Raw genomic sequence first — 10,867 nt, 5'->3', positions numbered from 1 at the left:
TTCACTCCCTTGGCTGCATGCATCTCTAGCTGCTTTCAATATTTTAGCCTATTTATTTGCCATTTCAATAATAAATTTGTTCAAACAATATTATTCCTCCTGTTCCTCTCTGCGCAAGCTCCCGTTACGTTTGGCAAACTACTCAAGGCTGCGTTTGGAGAATTTTCTTCCAAGTTCTAAAGCAAGGAGAATTTTCTTCCAAGTTCTAAAGCAACTCGTAAAGCGCATGAAATGGATCAAACTGATTTGATAAGCCTGTCTGCCTGCCATGGTTAACGATTTCTCCCTTCATTAACCTTCTCCAAATTCTATCATTGGTGAGAAACGCTCAAATATTTGTTACAGTTGTTAGAAGTTGAAGAGGATCTCAAGGCTCAATGTTATGCTTATGTCTAAATATTTAAATGGACAATTTGGAATCTATTCATTACCAATCTACTCATGCATTATCCCCTAACGAAAATCAAGTATAACCAACAGCAGCGATGAACCAATGTCTTTGCTTGCAGACACCTTAAATGGTGACATTAAGGTGCTCTTCCAACACTTTATTTTTTTGGAGTCCATTTGCACCAGATCATTGACACAGATATTAAGCTAGTTTTAATGAAACTGATGCCTTGAAATTGAAAATAAAACTCCACTCTACATTTTAAAGTAGATCCAATTCTAAATACATGAAATTGGTACCAAAATTGAAGCTTCAAATGCTATTCCATCATATAACCAAGAGAGCAGAATTCTTCTATAGAATCAGAATTTCAATTTTGTTATGATTTGTTAAGTCACTGCAGTAGTAGTGCAAGAAAGCATTCTTACAAGGCTATCAAGGTTTTCCCCCAGAAGCTGAGACTATATAAATGAACAAAAAAAAAGTCCACAATGTAGCATTATACTACAAGTGGCCTTGGAACTACAATATATTGATCCCCCTTGTGCTTTACTGGTCACTGCCATCTACAAGATAAACACATCTTTGATGCCAGAGACTGAGACTCAGAGTATACAGAACCTGTTTGATCAGTTGCTGAAAAATCCCAAATTAATGCCAAATTGTTCATCATCTCTCTCCGCCTATTTTGCAAAAACTTACCATTTTATGTTCTTTTTGTAGGAGTCAGCTTCCGAAATGCGGCATGCAAAATCATTACTACAAAGGAATACAGAAGATAACTTTAAAATGGAGGAAGAGGAAAGTTATTGGATGATAAGGGTGGGCTAGTCAATTTTCACTCATTATTCAAAAATGGCAAAAAAGTGGAACAAAAACAAAACAAAGTAATAAAATATATTCATTACCTGCATAACTGACACCAAGAGCACAGAAAAGAGCCATTTGAACATTTAAACAAATAAGAATAACTGCAGTTGCTGCAATGAAGAAGTGTAGCTACTAAATTAGATGAAGTTCAGAAAACAACTTCCCATTGTCAATCAATCGAATTGTGATAGTTATTCATATTAAATAACAATAAAAGAAATATACTCATAAATTCTGAATTTTTAAGAAAAAAACAAAATACAACAAAAAAAATCAAAGTGAAATTGTATGGGCAATATTGCTTTCACGTGCCTAATCTTAACCTTTTTTTTCAAGACAGCAATAGGATTTGATCCCAGGATCCTTCCCTCTCTAGTTGGTGTCATAACCCATGAGCCATAGAAGACATCAGCCTCCATTGAAGTAGTTTCTTCAATTCTCAGTTGAAACCAAATAGTTCTGATGGAGGCTGGAGATTCTTACAGGATTTTCTTCAATTTTCATTTCATTTTTCCTAAAAAGGCTTTCATGACTGACTTATGAAAAGAAGAAGAAAAAAAAAAAAAGCAGCTAGCAGATATACCATAAAAACCAGGCAATCAAGAAATTAATACCTTGCATAAATTGCTCCCAATTTCTGTCATAGTGAACTTGACTCTTCACATTTTGCACTGGAATGCTAAATTCATTCTCCTAAAGTAGGTTTTTCTCCTAAGGTAACCCTTTTGTAGTTTTGCTCCTTCAAGGTAACCCTTTTGTAGTTTTGCTCCTTCTCACTTTCCCATCTTTTTTATCTTTCTTTTCTTTCTCCCTTCCCCCACTTTAAATTTTCTTTTATAGTGTGTACTTTCAGTGACAACTCTACCAAAGCACAAAAACAAAAAACATATTTACAGCTGATTAAAAATAAGCTTAATATTCTGGAGTTTTTGAAATGCCTTCTTTACTAACCTATGATCTAAGCTAAAGTATCAGTCATAATAAAATAGATGTCAAACGTTTAATTTACTTGGATCAGCATCTTTATTATGTCAACGGTATAAATGAGAGTTTCAGACACGTGTAGTTTGCTATATACTTAATTTTCTTGTAAACACAGTTCACATACACAAATTTCAAAGTACCTTAAATCTTATAGGGTTTTTGATGCGCCCCTTGTGCAAAAAAATTGTAAAAATAAAAGTGCAGTTGATCCTCACCGCATTGAGCAGTGCGAACAAAAACCTGCCGAATTACAGAGTATTGATCCCATTCCCACCTATCACTGCAGAACTTGAAAATATCCCAAAGCGCCAAACTTGATATCAATCCAATGAGAGCAAGTGGCATTTGATACCTATGAACCCAGTAACAAAATACAGAAAATATTGACCAGTAAGAATAAAATGGAAAAAAAACTCATAACTATCCCATCAGTAACACTTAAAAGATGTTAAATAGAAAGGTCCATAGATATTGGTTTGTAGTTTGTCTTCCTAAGCTAGTGCTGACTGAATCTGTACTTCATTGTTTTGCATAGCATCAATCCAATCCAGCCTAAGAGATTAGAGAACGATATAGAGATGCAATATGGAGACAATTCAATCCCATGCGCCGCAAAACAACCTCATTTAAGAAGAGTGCCCACATCTTGAAACAAGAAAACAAAACCCATATTGAATTTTCATTAATTTCCTCTGAGCAATTAAGTACTCATTAAGAGAAAATAGAAAAGGTAAAAAATTTTGAAGCCCAATTTCATCTGAGCCATGGCAAATTTTGAAGAAGAATATCCAAATTGAACTTTTTTCTTTACATTAATTGATTTTCTCGGCAGCCAAATGGAATATTATATCGCAGAAACGCTATCATGAAAAGGGGAATTAAAAAAAATAAAATAAAAAATATTACAGTGAAGAGAGACAGAACATACAGAGTACAAGCAAAGAAGAGAATAAATAGGGAGGCGTAGTTTCTAGCATAACGCTTGAGGTTCTCTTGAACCCGGAGCCTAGTCTGGTCCGAACCCGAAGGGAAGGAGTAAGACCCACAGTCACCGAAAAAGGCGCGGGTCCAGGAGGGGGTTTGTCCCGAGAAATCATCGGTGGTGAGCTTAGAGAGAGGGTTAATAGTAAAGAGAGAGAGAAGCGCAAGGATATGGGAAAACAAAGAAACGAAAATGCCACCAGTAATTGTGGTGGTGATGGGGGTGCTAGAGGTGGCGGAAGCGGTAGTGGTGTTGGTTGTGGTGGAGAAGGAGCGTTGGTCAAGGATTTCGAGGTAGCCGGAGTCGCGTAGCCATGACTCGAAGGCATTGTCCGGGACGCTTAGAGCCAGGGGGTTCGTTGAGAATGCCATTGTAAATTGCAATGGAGAATTCTAGCCTTGGGATTCGGCCTATATTCCTTCCGTTCAGTAAACAGCCCCTTTTATAGATTTTTTTTTTGGGTAAATAACATCAACTTATTGGTCTTAATTGTAAGCTGACCAAATAAAATAAGTTTATTTATATAAATTGAATTTATAAACTAAAAAATAAATTAAAGATATCAACCTTTCATTTTAATTTATGTAGTATTATATTATAAATATTTTGATTAAATATTTTATGTAATATTGTTTTATTTATTTTAATAATAAATATATTATTTTTTATTAATACATTAATTACTTATAAATTATTTATAAATATTTTAATTAAATACGTAATTATTATTTTTAAAAATTGTGATCTTAATACGATGAAAAGCAAACTCACTTGTAAACTGAGCTTAAAAAAAAAGAAAAAAAGGGAAAAATGAAATTGTGAACTGAGTTTACTACAGGTTAATATCTGCATTATTAAAAATTTATTATGCAATAAATCTTAAAAACAAAAAAAAGAAACCAAGTATTTTATATTTATTTTTTTAACTGAAACGCAACGAAGATTTAGAGAGTGTTTGGTTTACCTGTTGGATGTAACTGATAGCTAATAGACACCCAAACATGTAAATTATAGTGTTTGGTAAGTTTAAAAAAATAGAGCTGATAGCTGATGGGCAACTGATATGATACCCATCAGTGCGGTTCTATATCATTCTATTTTTAGAAATACATTTACCATCGGTGATAGCTGATTTTATTTTTTATTTTGACCATACTATCTTTTTTTATTTAACTTGAAAATTAATATTATTAATATTTTTATTTTTTTATTTATAATTTTAATATTTTAATTAACATATTTCAACTTTATTAAAATATTTTTTATTAATAACATAAAATATAAAATATTTATTTATATTCAAAAACTTAAAATTAATTATAAATTTTCTATTAATAATAATAATTATTTTATTATTTTATTTATATTTTTAAAATTATTTAATTATCTTAAAAAAATAATTATTTTTTTATTTTAATAATAAAATAAATAATATAATATAAAAGATTAATAATTATATATTTAATTTAATAATAAAATAAATAATATAATATAATAAATTTAAAATTTTATATTTATTTAAATAATAAAATAAATTTTATAATATATACCCTTATTAATCATTTCACATATAAACAATATCAATTAAATATAATTTTATTAAACTCTTAACATAAAACAACTATTATTAGCTATCAGTTAACAGCTATCGGTTTCAGTTTAAGTTGTATTCAACTGTTAATTCAAACAGGCCATTATACAATCCCGCGCCAACCAGCGGTTGCTTCCCTCCCTGGGTCTGCTAAGTGCTGACAGCATCCGCCTGCAGCAAGAAATGTCCAAGAGTCATTTCTTCAAACACCTATCTTACACTTTCTCCTGGGGCCTCCGTCGCTCATTATCTCTCTCTTCTCTCTCAAGCTTCAAACCTGAATGTCGATACCGATCAAAACCCAATTCTTCGCTCTTCTCAATGATTAATCTCGTATCTTCTTTCTCGTCTGTTCGTTCTGGCACTTCACTCGCTGCTTCGCACGATACCTCTGCAACTACTGATTCCTCTGCTTACCTTTCTGTTCGCATTCGCTGTCCAAAAGAAGTAGCTGTGAGCATCATTCCTTCTTTCTTTTCGAATTTTGCGTTCTATTTGAACAAGCTTTTTTGGCATATTTGAATAAAATGTGATAATAAAGTCTTATAGATAATTTCATAATTTGATCACATTGTAAGCTAAAAGTCCATGCAATGTAGGAGATGAAGGATTTCATGTGATTTGACCTGCATGCTGCTGCTTTATTGTTTATCAGGATATGTTTTCAGAAGCTCTTTTATGCTTTGGTGCAAGTTGTACCAGTATAGATGAACAAGATGACTGTGAGAGCTCTCATGAGGTTCCCTATATGATCTGTTATTTATTTATCTTGTTTGGAATAATTTTTAGGAATATTTGATTTTTCTAGATTTTTTTTAGGGAATACTTGTTATATTTTCTTGTTGTTTTCTAATCTCTTGGATATAAAACAGTATCACAGAGTATAAAGATGGTGCCAATTGTGGAAATGTTGAGGAAAGATCATTATTTAGACCTCATTTGTATTAGTGAGAAAGAATTATAACATTCTTGTAGAAGAGGCAGAAAGGTCAAGTGGTAGACCAAAAATGTCATGGGGTTAGTTTATAGGAAATAGGTTAATTTCTTGGGCAATGTAAGAGGTGATGATATCATGATGCTGTTTGGCAGCACCGTCATGGCTAATATATAGATTTGTTCAATTACATGCAAGCTTTGTTTCGTGCTATACTCGGTCTTTAAATTCTTGGCAGGCCAATCTGCACAGATCATAACCTAAATAGTTGTATTTAATTGTGACAAACCTCAGCAATCATCTCCACCTTTCCATGTGTAATATTTCTTTAGTAATACTATAGTTCAAGCTTTAGATGACTTTGTGATAACTACAATGCTTGATTTTCATTTCTTGAATAAAAAAACTATTTTTCTAGTCCTGTAATTATGATGTGCAATATAGCAAGCCCACTGCCCACTGTTCAAAATCTGTCTCACATTCTTTATTTGTTTATTTATTTTCACTCAGATTCACATTGATTCTGTGTTTCCTCAATTCCAAGATGTGGATGTGTGCCTTTCACAAGCTGCTGATTCCATAGGCTTGAAAGAGATACCAGCCTATGAGGTTAAAATGGGGGAGCAATGTGACTGGATTCAGAAGACACAGGTTGATTTTCTTTTGATTATTTATGGTTAATAGTTAACGTGAAATTTAGTATTTTCTTTGTGTTGCTTGATTCTTTGTTTCAGTTAAATGGGATGTTTATTCATGATTTATTTTGTCCTTGTTTCTGTGTGATTGATTAGCAATCCAAAATTTAATTGTGAAAGGAAGAAACTTGTCCTGTGCAGATTAGGGCTAGTTCTTTTGCTGGCTAATTTCTTCCTCTCTTTTTTTTTTTCTTTTTTTCACGAGTATCACAACTATGTGTGTGTGTGTGTGTGTGTGTGAGATAGAGTTGGAGAGAGAGAGAATTAGAATGCTATATGAAGTTTAATAATCCCATGTGTTCATAGATTCTAAGACCCACTAGAATAATAGTTTTGTTGGTAACCAAGATTCTTATCTTGCTATTAGTGTGTTTTAGAATGGGTTAAAAGCAACTATTCTCTTTGCCAAAGTAGGGCACTGCAAAGACCAAAAGGTTAAGTATGCCATGCAAAAATCTTTCTTGATGGAAGAAGTCTTTCTAATCTCCTTGCAATATTTTCATTAAAACTGTAAAATAAATGAACCTACACCTGAACTCATCATTCTCTGGTTCATCACAACTTGCAAATATAGAAAAAAAAAAAAAAAAAAAAAAAAACCCTGGCACGTCATTGAGATCTTTGCTTAATTATTCATATCCTACTGTTTTGGTTAGTAAAAACCTTGTCTAAATTCAATTTAATCCATTGTGGATTTGACTCTCATGTGATGATGATTACTCACCACTGTAGTTACGCAAATGGAATGGTGCCTATTTTTGGCCAACTAACGATTTATCAAAGGAAATCGATGTTTCTATCCAAGGAATTATAAATCAGTCCTTGAGCTGAAGGCCCCTGGTAATAATTATTTATTTGGATGCATAAACATGCTACATGTATGTTAGTTTGTAATGTACCATCATGGACTGTCCAGTAACAAGAAAGAATAAGAACTGCAAGTAATTATTGATGGCTTTAGTTTGTCAGAATGTATTGGCAAATGAATTTTTTTGGTACGAATACATAGATCATTAATCTCATTCTTCCCATCAAGATAATGACATTGAACTGTGCTATAAAGCTGTAATTATTTTATTGTATTTCTGTGGATGTTAGTTGCTTTCATTTTGTCTGTTACAGGAATCATTTCATCCTCTGGAAGTTACTGAAGGACTTTGGATTGTGCCTGAGTGGAGATCTCCCCCAGTATGATTATCTAAAACTATCTTCTAAGTTTTATTGGAATCACTGGTCACCATATATAGGCATATCTTACCATTTTGCTTTAAAACAACCTAAAAAGCTGTGTGTGTGTGTGTGTGTGTGGACACATGGATGTGTACACATGCCTTTTTGACTTTTCTTCAAGGAGTGAAAAGTTCTGTGTGTGTTGGGAGATTCATGAAATTGCATGCATATACAACTACACATTAAATTTCAAGCCTCTTGAATATTCTCTTAATCTCTTAAAGAGTTATCATATTTTCCTGTCCCCTATAGGATGTTGGGGCAACAAATATAATTCTGAATCCTGGATTAGCATTTGGAACTGGGGAGCACTCTACTACTAAGTTGTGCCTATTGCTGCTACGAGGTTTGATAAAAGGAGGAGAATTTTTCTTGGACTATGGTACAGGTTCTGGAATTCTTGCAATTGCAGCACTTAAGGTAATATTTTTGCTTTTATAATTCAACCTTTGATTTAAATCAAATTAGAGCCTCATCTTTTTTTAGTTCTGAATTCAAGATATTATGGCTTATATCCTGTCAAGTTGATTTGTAACCTACTAATTATGAAGCTGCACTTTGGTAAATTTCTTGTTGGTTTGTGTCATTTTAGTCTGTCTCCTTCTGAGAAAAGAAGAAGAAGAAGAAGAAGAAGAGAGAGAGAGAGAGAGAGAGAGAGAGCTGATACCATAAAGATTTAGATTTGAAGAAAATTCCTTCTAACTGGTGAAGTCCTTGCATTTGTTTATCTATCAAATGAAAAGTAAGAACTTCCTATGCAATAGTAGAAGCTCTACTCAACATTTGTACACTTCATTGGCGCAGAACATAGTCAATATACATATGGGATGATCTTGTATATGATAAAATTAATAAATTATTTACTTCAATATCTTGAATGATATTCTGTCTATTCAAGTATTGGTAGAAACATCCTGCAACTGAAATAATGATAACCAAATGAGCTTTTGAAGGTAGAAGTTTGTTCAATGCTTTTCATAACTGCATGTGAAACATGCACACTCAATCATATCCTGAATAATTAAACTAATTTCTTTTGTTTACTATCGATAACTGGAGTTTTTAGTTATTTGATTATTATAAGTTCAGAATTATGTGCACACCTCTTTCCATTCTTAACACCCATTGTTTCTTTCCTGAATCTTTTAATCTGGCTTTTTAAATTGTCATTATTACTTATTTTTCCATGGTGCGTTCTCATGTGATTTTCTAGTGTGAAATTTTTATGCTGCCAATTGACTCTCAAGTACTAGTTTGTTGTTTTGACTGGGAATGCAGTTTGGTGCTTCTTTGTCAGTTGGAATTGATGTAGATCCCCAAGCAATCACATCTGCAAGTCGTAATGCTGCTCTAAACAATATAAGACCTGAGACAATGGAATTACGCCTAGTTTCCAACAAAACCTGCACTTCCTTGATGAATGAAGGGACAAATGAGGCTGTCAAAGAGCACAGCACTTATGGAATGGGACATGTATCTGAAACAGAGAAATATGATGTGGTCATTGCTAATATACTTTTGAATCCTCTCTTGGAATTGGCAGATCATATTGTTTCTTATGCTAAACCTGGGGCAGTAGTTGGCTTGTCTGGTATTTTATCTGAGCAGGTATATTCCAAAATGGCTGGATATAGTCAGTTTCAGTCTTTATGGCTATTCAAATGATTTCCTGCGGCTTAGAGTTTAGGGAAAAGAAAGCTAGCTCTAAGAAACTCTTTAGCGTGCATCTCTTCTTCTTCTTTTTCAAGTACCCTGCTCCAAACCTCAAATTCCTGTCAGCCATTATCAAAGTTCTGATAACTCATCGGCCAATAACTTGAACCTCTTCTTTTTCCTTAACTACAAAAAAATGAAAGCCAGTGGCTCTCTTGCATGCTTTACCTCTTTGGATAAAAACAACCTCAAATCTGCATGTGATAGGACAAATTGGTGGCAGCTGGCTAAGATGTTCCTGGCAAACCCTAATAGATAAGGCCCCTTAATGAAATGTAAGAAATGACATCTATGTCAGAACCTTAGGAACGTTCAGGGAGTCGTACGCTTGGACCTGATTCAGTGTTATCATTTCTTTCATGCAGCTTCCATACATTATGGATCGATATTCAGTGCTCTTGGAAGACATATCTGTGTCAGAGATAGATGACTGGGCATGTGTAAGTGGAAAAAAGAAAAGAAGTGTTGATAGCAGCTGAAGGAGACAATCAGTACTATTGGACTATTAGCAAAAGAAGCCCCAAATGCTCAAATCAGAACCTTTGTCACATCAGGTAACAGTGTTCATTTTCCAAGCTTATGCTGCCTAACAGGATCTGAAAGCCAAGAATTCACTCCAACCTGGATTGTGGAACATCATGAAACGATATTCTGATTTTATTGAATTTGAGAAAAAAACTGATTTTTTTATCTAGGTGATATTTCTGACCTTTATGGTTTGATATATTTTTCTTATGTAAAAATACCTCAAAAAAGTGTAATTATTGAGATTAAATTTGTTCATGTTAACTTTAAGATTCCTGAAAGTTTCTCTCTCCATTCATGTAGTTGCTCGTATACATATGGTAAAGCAAGGAAAAAATTTGTTTAAGCAATGTACATCCAACAGATGGTGAAGGGGTTTAACAGAGCTATGTGATCTGTTGATGAAATGTTTGTGCAAATAGTCACCCTCAAGTTTTATAGGAGGCTAGTTTTGCAAATCCATTTATGTAAACATGTAAATATCTACTTCCCCTCAAGAAAAACACAATTTAGAAGTTTTTTGCCTTTTTTGGGGGAAATGGAAAAGCTAAACACAATCATTTGGTTTCTAAGTGAAGCTATAACAGTTTGGCATTTCTGTTAATTTAAGTTGAATTTGAAATGACTTGAACCAGCAACAAATGCATGCTTTTCTCGGTGAAACTATAATTTACTTGTGTTAGAGATGATTGAAGGCAAATGCCCTACGTTCTAATTGTTCACGTTGAATTGTTTGTTGGTATTATTACCATTTGGCATTTGAAGCATTTTAACCTCTTTTTTTTTTTTTTTTTTTGGAGAAAAAGAGGCATTTTACCTCAGCAGTTCCTGCACTGTAAACATAACATAAGCAAACATTAGGACATATGGCTTCCAGGCAGCCACACCGATACGGAAAATACTAAAACTGGCCATGGAAACCAAATGAATATTGGAAGAGAGACAAACAAGA

The 10,867-nt window shown here is 33.4% G+C and overlaps 2 protein-coding genes across 3 annotated transcripts; one reads left to right on the top strand and one right to left on the bottom strand.

Annotated features, from left to right (window-relative positions):
- Window positions 1-723: 723 nt before the first annotated feature.
- LOC110655328 (PRA1 family protein H) lies at window positions 724-3,672 on the bottom strand. Of its 2 annotated transcripts, XM_021811593.2 has the most exons (5): window positions 3,174-3,672; window positions 2,461-2,597; window positions 1,300-1,371; window positions 1,094-1,150; window positions 724-1,027 (listed from the first exon to the last, which is right to left on the bottom strand). In XM_021811593.2, the coding sequence occupies exons 1-4, from the start codon at window positions 3,596-3,598 to the stop codon at window positions 1,098-1,100; spliced, it is 687 nt and encodes a 228-aa protein (XP_021667285.2). In that variant the 5' UTR covers window positions 3,599-3,672; the 3' UTR covers window positions 724-1,027; window positions 1,094-1,097. The 2 variants fall into 2 exon arrangements, with proteins under 2 accessions (XP_021667285.2, XP_021667284.2); XM_021811592.2 differs by having other exon boundaries at window positions 724-1,150; window positions 3,174-3,670.
- Window positions 3,673-4,911: 1,239 nt separating this feature from the next.
- On the top strand, window positions 4,912-10,185 carry LOC110655327 (uncharacterized). The gene is made up of 7 exons (XM_058135898.1): window positions 4,912-5,271; window positions 5,474-5,557; window positions 6,263-6,403; window positions 7,570-7,635; window positions 7,930-8,097; window positions 8,956-9,285; window positions 9,756-10,185. The coding sequence occupies exons 1-7, from the start codon at window positions 5,002-5,004 to the stop codon at window positions 9,867-9,869; spliced, it is 1,173 nt and encodes a 390-aa protein (XP_057991881.1). The 5' UTR covers window positions 4,912-5,001; the 3' UTR covers window positions 9,870-10,185.
- The last annotated feature ends 682 nt before the right edge of the window (window positions 10,186-10,867 follow it).

Source organism: Hevea brasiliensis, chromosome 15, assembly GCF_030052815.1.
Source record: "Hevea brasiliensis isolate MT/VB/25A 57/8 chromosome 15, ASM3005281v1, whole genome shotgun sequence".
In the NCBI taxonomy this organism is placed as follows: Eukaryota; Viridiplantae; Streptophyta; class Magnoliopsida; order Malpighiales; family Euphorbiaceae; genus Hevea; species Hevea brasiliensis.
Note: the sequence above shows the minus strand (reverse complement) of the source record. Positions and strands in the feature narration are given on the sequence as shown.

Excerpts from the sequence above, each read along its gene's own strand:
- LOC110655327 (XM_058135898.1), top strand. The coding sequence starts at position 5,002 with ATGTCCAAGAGTCATTTCTTCAAACACCTATCTTACACTTTCTCCTGG. Across the intron at positions 6,404-7,569 it reads ACTGGATTCAGAAGACACAG|GAATCATTTCATCCTCTGGA; the intron begins GTTGATTTTCTT and ends TGTCTGTTACAG. Across the intron at positions 8,098-8,955 it reads TTGCAATTGCAGCACTTAAG|TTTGGTGCTTCTTTGTCAGT; the intron begins GTAATATTTTTG and ends CTGGGAATGCAG.
- LOC110655328 (XM_021811593.2), bottom strand. The coding sequence starts at position 3,598 with ATGGCATTCTCAACGAACCCCCTGGCTCTAAGCGTCCCGGACAATGCC. Across the intron at positions 2,598-3,173 it reads CTCTTCTTTGCTTGTACTCT|GTATCAAATGCCACTTGCTC; the intron begins GTATGTTCTGTC and ends CTGGGTTCATAG. Across the intron at positions 1,372-2,460 it reads TGTTCGCACTGCTCAATGCG|CAACTGCAGTTATTCTTATT; the intron begins GTGAGGATCAAC and ends TCTTCATTGCAG.